The following is a 16732-nucleotide window of genomic DNA, read 5'->3' as shown; positions in this document are numbered from 1 at the left end:
CCTCTCTGAGAAGGACAACATGAACTTGTAGGGTCTTTCAGCCTGGATTCTGGGCAGGTGGACCCTGGTACTGCTTCTCAGCAGGATAGGTGTTATAGTTTGGATATGAGGTGTTCCCCAGAAGCTCTGGTGTCAATGTAGGAATGTTCAGAGGTGAAACAATTAGGTTATGAGAGCTGTAACCTAATCAGTCCATGCTAGTTTGGAAGAGGTGGGTCACTGGGGGTGTATTCTGGGAGGGTTCAGTGTCCCTGCAGCCTCTTCCCCTTTCTCTTTCTGCTTTTTGGCCACCATAAAAGCAACAATGCTCCTCCACCATGCCCTTTGGCCAACATGGAGGCCTTGCCTTGGGCTCAGACAATGCAGTGGCTTATTATGTGAACCTCTGAAACCATGAGACAAAATAAACTTTTCTTCCTCTCAGTTTTTTTTTGGTACTGGGGCTTGAACTCAGGGACGCTCAACCACTGAGCCATATCCCCAACCCTATGCACTCCCAGCAGATGCTTCCCACTATATCTGTCCTGCTCCCTTCTCACACCCAAGACTAAGGTCCTGACAGAGGAAACCTCAGCTCTGGGTTCTCTGTATGGCTACAGAGAACTTCTACAGATCCCAAGATTAGGGTGAGGGAGGTGGAAGCAAATGCTCCATCGGTACCAGGGCATTCAAAAGACGTGACAATAGTGACAAAAGTCACAGAGCAAAGCCTCCGTTCTCCTGAGTGCTGAAGCAGAAAACTTCTATAGAAAGTTCCACTGTCTACTCCAGATCCCAAGCACCTCCTTGGTGGGCCATCCCATCCTGGGTTATGAAGAGGCATTTGGCCTATCCAGTACCCTTCCCTGTGACTTCCACTGTGGTTGCCATCTGAGGTAGAATTCAGCACTCTGGTTCACCCAAGCCAGGCCCCTCCACAGGTCACTATCACCAGTGCTCCAAGATAGGAACCCTCCTTGTATGTAGAAGGGGCAGTTGGTCTGGAGGGCTTTCCACAAATGCATGTGACAGAAACCCTTGTATTTTTCTGAAGTCAGGGGCCAGGGTGTGGGAGTTTTGTGACCTCTGTGACTATCTGCTGAAAGCAACCACTTGAGGGGTGAGAAGGGAGGACCTCATGGGGGGGTCTCTAAGGGCATTGCTGAGAAAACTATGCTGACATGATACCAGAATTGAAGAAAGAGCTTCCTGAGAAATACACTGTACAATGGATGGACAGGATACTCTCTGCAGCTGTCCTTCCAGAAGGAGGTATCAAGCACTTGGAAACTCAGGACACCCATTTGTCTTCTTGGCTCTGACAGACGCAGCCCTATCCCAAGGAGGCAGAAGGATGGAAAACAACTTCTAGAGGCCAATTCCAAACCTGCTGCTAGTTTCTTAAAAAGAGACTACATTATGATACACTTTAGCTACTTGCTAATTCCTCAAGCTGTCTGAGTTACCAATGTTAAAACTTTCCAAGTTTCCTGGCATCCTTAGGTAAAGTATAAACAGTCATATCCAGGGAGTGCTGCAGGTTCCATCTGGAAACAAACTCCAAGCTTCATAAAGAAATTTGTTATCAAGTTCTCAGCTCCTGACAATCACCCCCCTGGCCCTGCCAGCAGCCTGAGCTATGGGCTGGGGGGACTGATGCCTCTTAGATGTGTAGACTACAAAGTAAGTGCTCTAAGTGGGAGGCTGCAAAGAGGCCAAGCAGGTGCCAGCATCCATGTTGCGAAGAATCCAATACTGCATATCCATGGGGTGTGTGTGGGGTCCACATTGAGCACTCTCCCACTAACCCAAAGCCAAGCCCTCCCCTCAATGCACAGGAGCTCCTGCAAACAGGAAAACAGCTGGCTTAGGCGGAGCTTGGCTGCTTGGGCTGTGGTGACAGGGGTCACTCTGAAGGACATGGCCTTTCCCTGCCACGCTCACCTTGGTCTCTAACATCCCACAGTCCTGCTCAAAGTAAATGAATGCTTGAAACACAGGACGCTGCCCTTTGAAGCTCCCAGGCTTCCAGAGCACACTGTGCAGGACTCCCTCTGGCTAGCACTCCACTCCTCCCATGAGGCCCCAGGAGGACCTAATTAATCCCAGCCTGGCCTAACGAGGCCCATCACATGTGGTTTCTATTTTCCAGAAGAAAAGACAGGGAGTGCCCGTGTGTGCACTGATGTGGGGACTGCTTGGAGGAGGCAGAGCAAAGCCAGCGACCTGCCCAGGGCCCTCAGCCCTCCCTGGTCAATGAAGAGCAGGAGGGCCCCATCGCAGATGGCATGGCGAAGTGATAGATGTTAGTCCTCTGGATTGGAGATAATGGCCATGCAGACTGGGTCAGGGTCCCTTTATTTCACCCCTTGTATCTTTTACCTTGGAGGGCAGGCCCTTTTCTCCTGGGAAGTCCTTCCAGCATGTCATCAGGGCCTTCAGGGCCTCCTGCCATTCACATTCGCACAGCGTTGCCTCCAATTAGCAGACAGGAAGCTCAGGGCTGGTTGTAAAATGGCTACTGCTCATGTTCCCCCTTGCTGCCTTGCATGGAAACAAAAGCCCCCAGCCCTTGCGTGTGGGGTGGGGGCAAGGCTGGGGAAAGTTCCAGAAGATTCATGCAAGAAGCTGGGCAGACACCTTAATTAAAACCGGCAGGAAGAGAGGTTTCTTCCAAGAGGGAAGTAAGACATTCCTAGGAAGAATTCCTCTAGCTCCATTCAATGTCCTGTTTCCTTTCCTTAGCTGGGGACCCAATCAATAAGGCTGCAAACTGATAAAAGATCAAAAACCCAGATGCATTCTGGGTAGAAATCAGGGCTTCTTCTAGCAGGCAAATTCAGGTTAGTGTGTGTTTGCCACAGCAATTTACTCTGAGCAATGAATGCAGAGGAAGAGAGCTGGACCTCTCAGACACTCTTTGTGAGCTGGGGCCCAGGGGCAAAGCAAGCTTTTCTGAAAGGCTGATTTAACCAGGCCCCAGGTCTGGACACTTAACTCCATTTTGCCTTCCATTAGTATTAGCACAATAGGTTTTAGGTGGGCTGGCCAATGCCCTGGTCAGGTGAGGTGGAGCGTTCAAAGACTCACAGGCTGAAGGCGGTGTCCCCAGGAAAAGGGACTCCAGAGCCTGGAAAGCCTGGGAGGATTCCAGGGTGTGAGGAGGACGTTAGCCCACATGGGCTGCAGAAGGTCCAAGGCCAGCAAAGTAGAACTTCCCAATTATGGCATGAAAGGGCTGCTTCTCTGAGGCCCTCCTTCCTAGTCCCTGCAATTACAAATAAGACCAGTTCCTACTGGCTGCCCTGCTCGCCACCCACCTCAGTGCCCAGGCAAGTCCCTGCTCCTCCTTGTCCTCTTCTTCCCAACATAAGGGCTCTTATGCGAACCCAGGACATTGGCAGGGTAGTATGAGTACAACCATGTATTAGGGATTGTGTGAATACTTGTGGAATGGGAGAGGCTGCCATGCCTATCTGCACCAGAGGGGAGACAGCAGCACCTGAATGAACCAGAAGCCTTATCTCTGGGTTTCTCTGGGTTGGGGTTTCAGGAAGGAAGTCCCATGACCTCCTCCTCTTTCCCACTTGGGCCCCAGCTCTCCCTCTCCGGATGCCTGCCTCATCTTAGGAGTGCACCTTTCCCTGGGAGCGTGCTCGGGACTCATCTACCATCAACTGGGCCAGCAGGGTCGCAGCCCTCGCATTCACAGCACACAGTGCTTGTTAAAAATGAAAGCATTCTCTGGCAAAGTGCTCTTTGCAAGGCAGCAGGGAGGAAGAGGAGGGGAAGAATGCACAGTTGATGAAGCCAAGGGACGCTGGCCAGAGGGCCGCGTTGGCAGGCAGAGTGGAGTGTCTTCAGACTCACTACTTCCCCGCACAGAAGCAGGCTTGTAAAGATCACAGCTGCTGGGTTACGCCGGAGTTCATATCACAGCTTATCAAAGAGGCTGGGTTTTCTCCCTCCTCTCCTTTTCTCCTGGGTATAAGTGGGGTGGTTCACAGGCAGACAAGGCCTGGGCTTGTTCTGCCGGCATTAGCATGGAGGGTGGGAAGAGGCTGGAGGAGGGCAATGCACACCAACACCTACTTTGGGCAGAGTTGGTTTAGCAGGGCTGGGAAGGGTGCTGGTGGGTGCCTGGGTCCTGGGGCAGCAGAGCTGACTCTCAGTGCAGAAGGTCCAATAATCTTACTCTCTCATGTGGGTCTGGTTTTCTCTCCCTACAGACCACAAGGGGAGGTAGAGGCCATGGTGTGTCAGAGGCTGGACAACAGCGCCCGCCCTTCATCAAACACTGCCAGCACTGGGGCTGGAACCGCACTGATCTTACTTAAGCCTCCTGCAAAATAACAAGGTAGCCACCATTATCATCTCTATTTCTTGAACACAGCAGGAAGGCCTTGGAAATAGGTCACATGGCTACAGAAGGGAGGAACTGGGGTTTGACTCCGGAAACCATACACTTTCTTCCTTAGGCTACGAGGGGCTCTTGGGCAGGAGTGGGGGTGCAGCACCAGCCTCCTCACAGTACTCTGTTCCACATGTCCCATCTTCCCCCAATCGTGGGCATGGCCTCAACTACCTGTATGCAGCCCAGGGAGGGCCTGGAACTGGAGCAGGTTTCCAGGGTCTCAGAGGTATGGGCTTTTTTTTTTTTTTTTTTTTTTTTTTACATGCATCTAAACTGTTGTGACGGCTAAATAAAGAGGCCATGTGGACAGAGGGATGTCTAGCTCACTAAGGTCTAGGGGGTTTGGGTGTCCTATCCCTGGCTCCACACTGAGGTATAGCCTGGGAAAGCTGTGTGGGGAGAGGAGATGCTCTCAGTTCCTGAGGGAAATCATACAACTCTCTCAATGCCAAGAACCTCCCCAGATATTGGTCTTCCAAGAGCTGTGGACATTTGTCCTTCTGCAGATGGCAGCCACTCCTGGGCCCTGTGCTAAACACATTACTGCGCAAGTAACAGCTTCTAACTTGTTTGCTGGAAAATTACTCTGCTCTTTCTCTGTTCAATCTTGGTGGGTGAGTGGAGCAAACTAACAGCTATAGGAGAGGGTTGAGAAACCATTTACTTCATTCTTTATCAGGCCTGTGGCTTCACTGAAGCACTTGGCATGTACTGTCAGTATACCCCCTTTTAAAGCCATCAGCAAAGGACATGAAACGGAGAAGCAAGACAGCAGGCTGACACCTCCAGAGCTCTACCTGCCTCAACATCACCGAAGGGCCTAGCCCCTGCAGGACCACAAAAAGAGGAGACAGGGGGCTCATGTCTGTGAGGCTTCCTCTGCCTCCAATGCTGGACTGTGTGCCCTGGGAGTCCACATTGGGTGCCCAAGAGAATCCAGGAGCTGGTCATCAGTGGCAGGCATGCTGGCTTAGCAGGTAGCAGTCCCCGGGCCAGCCTGGCCCTCTAAGGAATGTGAGGCAGGTGGCTGTCAGCAGTAACACATACTGACTGCTGGGGGCTGCTTTTGGGGGATGGCAAACTAGACAGCTGGGGTAAAGGCCTAGGAGAGACCTAGTCCTTTGTGAGGGACTCAGCTGCAAGGTTCCACCTGTCTTGGACCACTGGATTCTTTGTGCTAAAGTGCCAGGGCTAAGAGACCCTCTGTGCTTGTGCTAGAGTGTCAGTGAGGCCTGACTGGAGATCAGTCTTGATGCCTTCTGAACATAGTCCCTGAGGGGTCTGAGCCATGAACAGTCAGTGACGGCCATGCTGGATACACCGAGCCCCTAGAAGAACAAGGAGGAAGGGCCCATTGGCCTTGGTCCCAGGGAGTCCTGGCATGCAGCTGTTCAGGGCCCCCTGAGGCACCAGACTCTGCCATCTCCCACAGAGGGACAAAGTGGTGGTTGCTGAATTATTAGCAGAGTGCAGGAGTTTGCAGCCCAGCTCCAAGCGAGCCCAGTTGACACACTGGCTTCTCTCCTTTTCCCTTTTGCAAAGAGGATTCCCATCAGCCCCAAAACCTTGTTGCCTTGGAATCTGCAAATGGGAACATGGCAGTGGCCTGGCCATCAGCTTCATGGAGCCTGGGGCCCCAAGTGTGTGTGTGGGGGAGGATGCCCAGTAATGTCCATTTTACCTGCAGCTCCGCTCTTGTGGTTTTGGGGTGCTGGTTACCACCCTGAGCTCCCCATTCACACACTTCTGATGGTATATGAGGCCAGGATGGGTGGAAAAACCCAGACCAGCCCTGTCCCCAAAGAGGAAGCTGGCTGCACCTGCCTTATTCAAAGGTCTCTCTCTCTTACTTGGTTCCCTGAAAGTCTGCCAGACACTCTGCAGTGTGGAAAACCACAGAAAATTAACTGTCACTTATGTGGGAACAGACAGCCGTTTTTTTGGTGGCAGGATCTTTCATATCACATCTAAAGTGATATGATATCCCCGTCCAAATGTGGGGATAGAATAACTGTGGACTTCTTCTTTTGGCCAAGAAGGTTAAGAATACATTTCTGTCTCTCTGTAACAATGGTTCTTGATCAGGGTGATTTTATTCCCCAGGGGATATTTGGCAATGTTTGGAGACTAGTTTTTGAGGGGGCAGTGCTGTGGATTGAACCCAGGGCCTTGAGCATGCTAGGCAAGTACTCTACCACTGGGCTATACCCCCACCTTTTGGACATTTTTAATCATCCCAACTGGGTGGGGGCAGGTGCTACCAGCTTCCAGTGGATAGAGGTCAGGGATGCTGCTAAATGTCATACAGTACACAGGATGGCCCCTACCACAAAGAACTACCTGGCTCCAAATGCCCACAGTGCTGAGGTTGAGAATCCCTGCTTTAGAAAAGAGCTCAGAGAACAAAGGGCGATGACAGGGACATCCTTTGTGTGGGGTGGAGACCATCAGAAGCCCCTTCTTCCTGCTGTGGTCCTACCATTCTTCTTTTAGTCCCCTTCAGGAATCACTTCTTTGGCTCCATCCCCAGGGTGCCCTCAGCTCCACACGAGGTCCCTGACTAGCCTGAGGTTCTCCTTCTCCCGGCAGGCAAACTTCTCCATCAGGTTTCTCCTGGCCCCTCCATTTCTTGTCTCCCACTCCTTAGCTCATCCATAGCCGAGGAGGCTCCTGGGCCAGCTCCCGGAAGATGCTCTTTGGGCCTCATCTTCCCTTCCTGCCTCATCAGCCCCCTCTTTCCCCTGCTTCCTGCTGCCCTTCTGGCCCTTCCTCTCAGCTTCTGGTTCTGGTTTCTCCTCCTTTCCCCGCCATTACATACTGAAGCTTCTTAGGGCTCAGTCTCAGACTCCTTCCCTTCTCACTTGGCCTCCTCTTACTCCTGCAAGTAAAAGCTCCACAAAGCCAGAACCATCTAGAACAGTACTTTGCACAGGGTTGGTATTCAGGAAATATCTGCTATGTCTTCAATTTCCAGTCGACCTTGGGTCTAGGTCTCCCTTTGGAGAACCAGGTGCATTAAATTGCTTCTTCAATATCTTTCTTTCGATGTTCCCAAAGCAATTAAAACTCAAACATGTCATGACCCTCCTTGCTCACTGGTACTCTCCTGAGGCTCCCACCTCAGACACTGGCAGTGCCATCCAGCGGTTCACACCAGGGACCTGCATGTTAGTCCTGACACTTTGCCCTTGCTCCCTCCTGCAATCAGTCCCCAGTCAATCACATATGCTCCTTACTGCATTGCCTACTGCTTTCTGTTGCCTGACAAGTTGTCACAGTCTCATTTGGACAATAGCTTCCCAAGTGGTTTCCATCCATCTTGGTCCCTCCAGACCCTTCTCCCCAGCAACAAGGCAATCTTTCAAGTCAGAGAGCTGGTCACATCTCTCCTCTGTCCTTTCCCTGGCTTCCCACTGATGTTTGGGTAACATCCCTAATCCTTGGTATAGCCTACAAGGCTAGGTCCCCATCCCCCTTGCTGTCTGGCTTACAGCAAAATGAGCTCCCTTGTGCACTTCCTGTGCAGGCTGGGCTTCTGTTAGCCCTGACCAAACTCCCTTACCCTTGGGACTGTATTAGTGTAGTCTGCTCCCCAAGTGTCCTGGACCATTTTACATTTTAATAACTCCACCATACCAGGGTTCTGGGTGTTGGTCAGGAGGAAAGCCCAGGAATCTTTTTAAAGATTCTTCAGTGTTCTGACATGCAGGGCTGAGAACCACTGCTACAGAGCATCCAGGGACATTTGGACTGTTCTCTACCTGGTTTGGTTGGAGAGCCTGGAGGAATTTGTGCCCCTAATTTAGCTTTCAATAGCCTGAAGTTCACTGGGTCACTTCTTGTGACCCTGCTCTTTGAAGCTGAATGTGAGACGAAGGGAATCCCAGTCATGCAGCCAGTGATGACAGTTCTTGGCTAGTGACAACAGTTCTCAAGGCCTGAGCCCCTGGGGCTGGAACCCTGACTGTCCTGGGCTAGGATCAGATGACTCAAGAACCTGGCTCCACCAATCCGGCCAAATCCCATATTGGTGGCTGGGCTGCCAGCACAGCCGTGTGTCATGTTCCATCTGGCTCACCTATTTTCCTTTCCAAAGACTGACAACGGCATTGAGGGAGAAGATATTTAACTTAAAGAGAAAACAGCATCTTGACAAGCAAAAACTTAATTTGTTTTCTTTTCTTTTTTTTTAAAAGAAATGTCAGTGATGACCTGCCTGATTGTCAGTGGTACCAGCAACAAAGCATAAAGGAAACCTTTGTTTCTTTTAAGAACACACATAGAGGTCAGGAAAGGAAGGAGAGAGAAGGAAGAGGTGGCTGCTTTGACATCTCAAAATGCAAAGCCATGGCCCTGTGGGGAGGAGAAGGCAGGCAGGGCTGACCTGATGATGAAAGGGCCTCTGACCTCCAGGAGCTTCCGTTCACTGCTGAACCTCTGGAGAAGGTTGATCATGAACTTATAAAAGTAGGAGTTCATGGTGGGAGTGGAAGGAGAACATTCTAAGCCTTTGGTACCTGTAGAGAAAGGGACAGAGCCAGGGTTTATTCTGATAATGTGTTCACAGGGTGATGAGTCTCATACAGAATACAAATAATTGCAAATGCCCCAAAGGGAGTGGATGGGGGGCTGTCTGTGTGTAACAAGATGAGAGAAAATCTCCAATCAAGGGGCCACAGATTGTCAGAAAAAGGAAAGGACCAAAGGAATTTGAATAAGACATATCTTTGCTTCCTGCAAAATGTACCCATTTACTCTCCACTCCTCTATCCAATCTCAAACCACGTAGTTAACTTTAAAAAAAAATTTTTTTCTTAGTTGTAGATGGACACATTGCCTTTGTTTTATTTATTTATTTTTATGTGGTGCTGAGAATGGAACCCAGTACCTCACACCTGCTAGGCAAGCGCTGTACTGCTGAGCTACAACCCCAGGCCCTGTAGTCAACTTCCTAATGTGTAAGGCCCTACCAGGTACTATGACTTTTTAAAAAGCAAATATCTACTCATCATCCTAATAAGTTAGATACACTTAGGGTTTACTATGCTCAGTCAAGGACAATGACAAGAGAATGGAGGAGTAAGGCAGGTACATAATCTTAGTGGTCAACAAACCTAGCAAAACTAAGAGGCAGGGGGTATGGGGGCAGGAAAGATGGTGGAATGTGATGGACATTATTACCCTAGGTACATGTATGACTGCACATACGGTGCGAGGCTACATACATCGTGTACAGAGAAATGAAAAGTTGTGCTGCAACTGTGTATAAGGAATCAAATGCATCCTGCTGTCATATATCCTAATTAAAATAAAAACAAAGAGGCAAAACCCAAACTCCCTTCCCAGTGATACTTGAGAAAAAATAAGTGGTGTACATGCCAGGAGATTAAAGACAGCCAACAGTGCAAAGTATTTTAATCTGCCCTAATAATTCCAGGACATTTTTAATCACTCCCCAAAGAAACCTTGTACCCAGTAGCAGTTTCCCGTTTCTCCTCCTCCAGGTCCTGGAAAGCACTACTTTCTCTCTCTATAAACTTGCCTCTTCTGGATTTTGCCCATTTAAATGGAACCCTACAGTATGTGGCTTCTTTCATGCAGCATATTTTCAAGGTTCACCTTTACTGTAGCATGTTCTTCATCCATTTTTATGGCCAAATGATAGTCCATTGTATGGACACACCATATTGTTGGCCCACTCATAAGTTGGTGGACGTTGGATTCTTTCTACTTTTTGGCTCTTATGATGCTGCTATGAACATTCATTTTCAAGCTTTTGCTTGAGCATATTTTAATTTCTTGGGTATATATCTAGCAATGGAACTGCTAGGTCACACAGTCACTCTGTTTAACTTCCTGAGGGCTGTCCTATTTTATACCCCCACCAGCCATGCAGGAGGTGTGTCGTTTCTCCTTACCAACAGCCATCTTGGTGTCGGGAAGTGGGATCTCATTGTGGTTTTGATTTGCATTCGTCTAATAACTAATAATGTTTGTGTGTTTATTGTCCATGTGACTATCTTGTCTGGAGAAATGTCTACTCAATTCCTTTGCTCATTTTTAAGTTGGGCTATTTGTCTTTTTATTGTTGAGTTTCAAGAGTTCTTCATGCACTGGATACAAGTTGAGTCACTTATCAATTATGATTTATAAACATTTTCTCCTATTTTAGGGACTGTCTTTTAATTTTCTTGATAGTGTCCTTTGGAAGTACATGACATTAAAAACAATTTTTTTTTTTTTTTTTTTGGTGGCACTAGGAACTGAACCCAAGGCCTTGTGTATATTAGGCAAGTGCTCTACTACTGAACCACATTCCCACAAAATTTTAAATTTTGGTTAAGTCCAGTGTATTTTTTTAAAATATATTTTTTAGTTGTCAGTGGACCTTTATTTTATGTATTTATATGTGGTGCTGAGAATCACCCAGTGCCTCACACATGCTAGGCAAGTGCTCTACCACTGAGCCACCACCCCAGGCCCCCAGTGTGTCTTTTTTTCTTTGGTTGCTCATGCTTTGTTGCCCAAAGCATGTCATCGCTCTCTCAGGTGGCCTCCCTGGTCCAGGAGCCCTGTGGGAATCACAAGGCTCTCCCTGCACCAGGGAAGGGGTGACCATGTATCGGCACAGGTTGTCAGATGTGGGGTCTCTGTGGAACAGCTCCCAGAAGCATTGACCCAAGATACAATAGAGCCAGGTGCAGAACCATCCAGAGCATTACAGGTGAGTCACACAGAGGTGCCTCTCTCTATGGCTGACTGTTAGGTACAGTGGCCAGAGAGTGGCAGTAAAAACACTCCTCCCAGGAGTTGTGTCTTGCTGTTGAGCTCACACTTGCCTTACAGGGAAGCAGCTGGGAACTAGAAAAGACCTTTTTCTGTTCAGTGTTTCCCAGCTGTGGATTACTCTATGAGGATTTCTCACGAGGGGCCACACCTCCAAATCTGACCGCCCCTCCCAGACAATCCCCTGAGCTGTGTCACAGACCCGCCCTGAGTGGGGAGCCCAGCTCAAGGGCAGGTTTTGTGTAACTTCCTGCTGTTTGGACTGCTTTGTTCTGGGTCCCTGCTTGGGGCAGCCTGGCTGGGAAGGTCCTGAGTGATTCTGGAATGGCAAACAGTCTCTGCTCCCTGGCCCAGAGGGGCTGTTGGCAGAATCATGTGTCACATTCTTATAGATCGAGTTACCCTAGACCCAGCTGGGGCTGATCCCTGAAGAGGTGGTTGTGGGCCCAGCTGTTGAGGCAGCCCCACACCATTCTCTGCACAGGAGATGAATTTGAAGGACCATGATGGCTGCTGGAGAGCACGCTGTATGCCCCATGTGTTGCAGCAGGTACCTGTGGACTGAAACCCAAGTAATAGCAGGCTTCACTCAGGTGAACACCTGTGAACGCCTCTTGTCCCTGTCCCCTTCCTGGTTTTCTATGTGCACCCCCTGGCCCATCCCATTTCTATGGCCACTTAAGGCTCCCAAGAATTTTAAAGGACAAAGGGACCAATGTAGGGAGTAAAGAAAGAACTCCCGGATGGGGGCACCTGGGGCCAGAATCTCTATTCCTAAGGAGCTGGGTGCCCAGGGCAGGCCCTAGGGAGAGGTGCCCGCCTGTTGCAGCCTCACAGGGGCAGCAGGAAGAATCAGGAATGACCCTGGTCTCCTTATTTATAAGTGCTGGCAATTAAGAGCCCCTATTCAATGAGACAAAACATGCAATGCACTGGGCCTGGGGCCTTCCAAATAAATGGTAGTTGCTTTTATTAGCAAATATCTCCTCTCTTAGAGTACTCCACGGGGCAGACTGCTTTCATTCCCTGATCCTCACCATGGAGGACTGGAGGTGGGGGGGATAGTCTGGAAATGTCTGAGTGGGGAAACTTCAGATCTGGGACAAATTCATGGTGCTCTGTTGTGATGTTGCAAGGAGTAAGACAGGAGTCACCTGTGACCTCCCAACTCTACACCCAGGGAAGGAGATCAGTAAACCCCTCTACCCACCGCTGACAGATGGGCTACAGTTGCCAGGAAAGAAGGCCTGGGCTGCTGTGGACACATCTTTGCTCTCCTTACCACAGCTCCCACTCTGGGCCCAAAATGTACTTTCAATATCTAGACTCACGGTGGCCCTTAGCTGGAGGAGGAGCAGTGCAGCCACATGGAGGAAGGCCCCCCAAGCCTTCATGTTTTCCCAGAGCAGAGGCCACTGGGGAAGCACGTGAGACTCAGCCCTTGTGGTGCTCCCACTGTCAAGACTAAGAATAGCAAGCAGCTGAGCGCACCCTGACCAGGGCCATGAGTGAGCCTCAGCTGACAGGCCAGGGTGTGGTGGGAGCTGTAGGGGTGATGCCCAGGGCGTAGTCTGCATGGCCTTTTGCAATCTAGGATTCCACCTGCTGGAAAGACCACTGCCTGGAGAGAAGGAGTGGCCCAAGACAAGGCTGGGGGTCCTTCTGCCGTGGGAAGAGGTGGGGTCTGTATGGCTGGACAAGGAGGGAAGTGATTTCAGTGCCCATCAGGGTCAGGGTGAGGGGCTGGGAGATTGCTCCCAGCCCCAGTTCCCCTTTGCCCAGCCGTTCCTCTGGCCTCAGTGGTCCTTCAGGCCTGGCTGACTTTAGATGGAACCTGAGAAAGAGTTTCTCAGCCAGGGCTGCAGGCTGGGGAGGAGGGGCTGAGGTGGAGAGAGCTCGAACTCATCCAGGACTGTTATTCCAGGAACGCTAGGCCTCTCGACTATGCTGATTTCCGCCTCACTGCAGCCCGCTCCTCCTGGGGGAGCTCAAGCGCCTTTACCGGCCCCTCCCGCCTACCTCTGGCTCTTGCTCATCCAGACACATGGCTCACAGTGCTCCTTCGGGGCTAGGTGCTGCACGTGCTTGAGGAAAGGGAGAGCTCAGGATCAGGGACAGCGGCTCAGGTTCCCAATTCAGAGCGTGCCTTTGATTGCCGAGTCCAAGAATCTAAGAGGCTGTGCTTAGGTGGCATAAGTGACAGCACAGTCTTGTAGGCACATGGGAGAGTGAGTGAGTTGCCCTGGTGGGACCAGCAGGCAGAGAAGGAGAGTGGGGTTTCCATTCCCTGATCCTGTGGAGGATGGGGTTGTGAAGAAGTGCACAGCCCCTCAGCTGAACAGATCTGCCTTCAATTTCTGGTGTGGGCAAGCAAGGAGCCTGCTGGGCTCTGGCAGGAAGTTCACGTGACCGGCTGGCTGCCCAGGGGCACACAGATGCTGTTGGGAGCCCTCAGTATACACAACCAGGCTGGTGGGGTGGTGGCTGGGGAGTCAGCCCTGCAGATGCTGCTAAGTGAAACCTGATGTGGCGACATGAGAATCTGCAGAACGTCTCACAAACAACCTTCCCTGGGATGTTTTGGATTGAGTTTTGTGGCTATGACGTGAAGGAACCTCACATGTCAGGATAAAAATAGCTCTGGCCTCAATACACAACACGAGCCACAGTTCAACAGAACCAGATGCATACACATTAGTCGCCCGGCTCAGCCTCAGCAAGGTCCCTGCTCCATTCTCCACCCTCCCTCCCTGCTGGGGTCGGGGCCATGTGCCTGGGCAGCCCCAGTGAGTGGGCATCAGGATCTGTTGCCCTGAGAATGCAGAGGAAGGGCCAGTGGCTGCTTGGAGCACCTGGGAGTTCAAGGGATCAGACCAGATCCAGGTCCTGTCACTGACCAGCAGGGTGGCAGAAGCCGTGACACCTTCTCTGAGGCCGCTTTCTCATCTGTGAGCCATCAAAGGGATAGGGGAGCACAGCACGACCGGGAGACTGGTATGGATTGTGAGGGACAGGGCAGAGAAGGGGCAGCTTCCCCAAAGATCAAGTGGCTGGGAGAAAGGGAGGCCAAGTGGGGTCTTGGGTGTGTGTGGCATTTGCTGTCTGCATAGACAAAAGATGTAGCACCAATAGGACTCCAGGGACTTGATCTAGAAGGTGATCACTTTCTTCTCTGTGGGCTAGCTCTGCTGAGGCCAGTGAGGACAGGAGCATGGGGGGCCTCACTCACGTTCAAGGTCTTCCAGCTGTTTGGCTCAGAGTAAGATGGGAAACACAGTGGGCCAGGGAGAGGTTTCTAGTTAAAGGGCAGTGGAGTGCCTATATAGCTGTCTGCCACCAGGAAACGGCTGCTACTGCTACAGATCGAGGGCTGGGGCCCAGGGTAGCACTGGATGGAGGGCGAGGGCGCAGCTAGGGAAGCCTCAGACCAATCAACAGGAAGGGGCCTGGGTCACAGGCTTGGCAGCCAGGGCATGAGGGGACACCTTCCTGGGCAGCGGTGCTGGGGAACCTCCTCTCGTAGCTGGTGAGGTGTCTGCCTTCCCTCATTTTAATGGACTCCAAAAAGAGGGTGCTGACCTGTGCTGAGCACCTGTGACTTGAGTAGGGCACCCAAATCACCTGGTGAGCCTGGTAAAATAAGCCTCTGGGAAGCAGGGGTGGCCGGACTGTTTGCATTTCTGAAGAGTCCGGACCACTGGGGAGCAACTGAGAAGCAGGGGTGTAAGAGGTCACAGCCAGGAGGAGACAGGTGCCAACTCTACCACCCACCCAGGCAAGCAAGAAGAGCGAGTTGGTACACAGCCTTTGTGGGCGGACCACTGGAGCTGGCCCAAGCACTCGGGAGATCTCATAACACACAGGGCAGAAGCCAAAGCTGCCTCTCGGCGCAGTGTGCTTATCTAGCCCTGTCTATGTGGATGTTCCCAGAGCCCTAAAGCAACCCACTGCTGGGGAGGTGGTGTTGGGGAGGACACTCGCCTGAGTTCACAGGGCACAGGTGGGAGATCTGGAACACAGCTAGGTCCCTGCACCCACGCCCCCTCTGCTGGGGCTGAAAGGTTGTATGGGCAGAGGGCCTCTGAGGCTCGAAGAGCAAAGGCAAGTCTGGGAGATGATGTGCTGTGGCCACAGCAAGTGGAGGGACAGCAGAAGAGGAAATGAGGTGCTGCACAGTCTAAGACCAGGATGGGGGGAGGTCCCCGAAGTGGCTGTGAGGAGAGGAGTGACTCCCCAAGGAATTAACTGCCAGGCTGGGACCATGGGCTGGCACCCAGCCTAGCCCCAGACCACTGGCCCAGGCCCTAGTGCTCCTCCCCTCAGGCAGTGGGAGTCTCCACAGCTGGCAAGGGTGGGCTTCCGATTCTCCTCTGAGCATGGGGTTAGGAGGCCAGACTCTCAGGCCAGGCTCCCGGACGAGCACCAACGCCTGTCACAATCCTCAGCTGAGGGAATGAGAAGAGTGCTGTTGAGAGTCAGGTGCTCACCCAGAGGAGCCACCCGTGTGAAGTGTTTGGAACACAGTTAGGTCCCAGTGAGAGCACACCAGCACTGGGGACCACTGCTGTCACCGTTACTGCTGCTATGGGGGGAAATGCCCCCAAGATGACTTTCTGAATTTCTTCCAGAACTTATTCCTGCTTGGTAACAAGAAGATGCTACTGACAACTGGCAACACTGGCCTGGGCTACAAGAGATGAAACTGAAAGCAGAACATTTAATTTTTACCCATTTTTTTAAAACTAGAGGTGGAAATGCCTAGGCCAGTACACTGCCATGGGTGTGGTTTTATCTGACCAAGACTGGCACCATGGCAGGCAGGACAATCAGGGAAGACTGGGGTTTCAGGGCAAACATCGGTCCTGGGGTGACCTTCAGCCCCAGATTGCCACACTACTGCTGTCCTTGCTCACAGATCCTGAGGCTGTCTCGGTCTTCCCAGGCCCAGCTGTCCCCCCCGGCAGCAGGGCTGTCCTAGCCCTGGAGGACAAAGACGACACTTATCCCAGTTGCCTCTTTGGTCCTGCTGAGCTTTCTGTGCAGGCTCATGACCAGGGTGGGCCTGCAGGCCTGGTCATTATTCCACCTCCCCAGAGCCTTATAGGGTCTCTGTGAACTCCCCCTAAAAGGAGATGGGACACAGAAGGAGCCTGAGCCACAGAAAACCAAGGGTTGAGAGACAGGCAACATGGTGTCCCTCCACTATCTTTTCTTAGGGCTGGCCACCCAGGCAGCCCCCCTATCACTCTTGAGGTAGCTTTTTGCTGGTGAGGAATGAGGGAAGTGGGGTGGGAGAGCTCAGACCCGGGCCTCTGCACTGGAGGGAGAGATGCTAATGCTAGGTCAGGCAAGAGGAAAATCCCAGGGGAGTGACTCTGCCTCCAGGGCCCTGGGGACCACTGCTACAGTGAATTTAGGCCAACACAGCAGCTGCCCAGGCGTGTAATGGGTCCTGCGTCCCTACCACTGCATGCGATCTGCGCCATTTGAGTTTACAGACCAGTGTGCAGGCAGGCCATTTGGTTCCTTGCAGATGCCCTGACTTCATCTTTG

At 51.5% G+C, this 16732-nt stretch overlaps 1 protein-coding gene across 3 annotated transcripts in view; it reads right to left on the bottom strand.

The window, feature by feature from the left end:
• The window catches only part of Vac14 (VAC14 component of PIKFYVE complex), a 108812-nt gene that overhangs the window by 31838 nt on the left and 60242 nt on the right, over positions 1-16732 (bottom strand). For all 3 annotated transcript variants that reach the window (XM_027933036.3, XM_027933035.3, XM_027933037.3), the window contains exon 14: positions 8778-8910. In XM_027933036.3, coding sequence (XP_027788837.1) covers positions 8778-8910 — 133 coding nt within the window. The remainder of the gene's footprint in view (positions 1-8777; positions 8911-16732) is intronic.

The sequence above is a fragment of the Marmota flaviventris genome, chromosome 18 (genome assembly GCF_047511675.1).
Source record: "Marmota flaviventris isolate mMarFla1 chromosome 18, mMarFla1.hap1, whole genome shotgun sequence".
NCBI classification, from domain to species: domain Eukaryota; kingdom Metazoa; phylum Chordata; class Mammalia; order Rodentia; family Sciuridae; genus Marmota; species Marmota flaviventris.
This window is presented reverse-complemented; position numbering and strand designations above follow the sequence as displayed.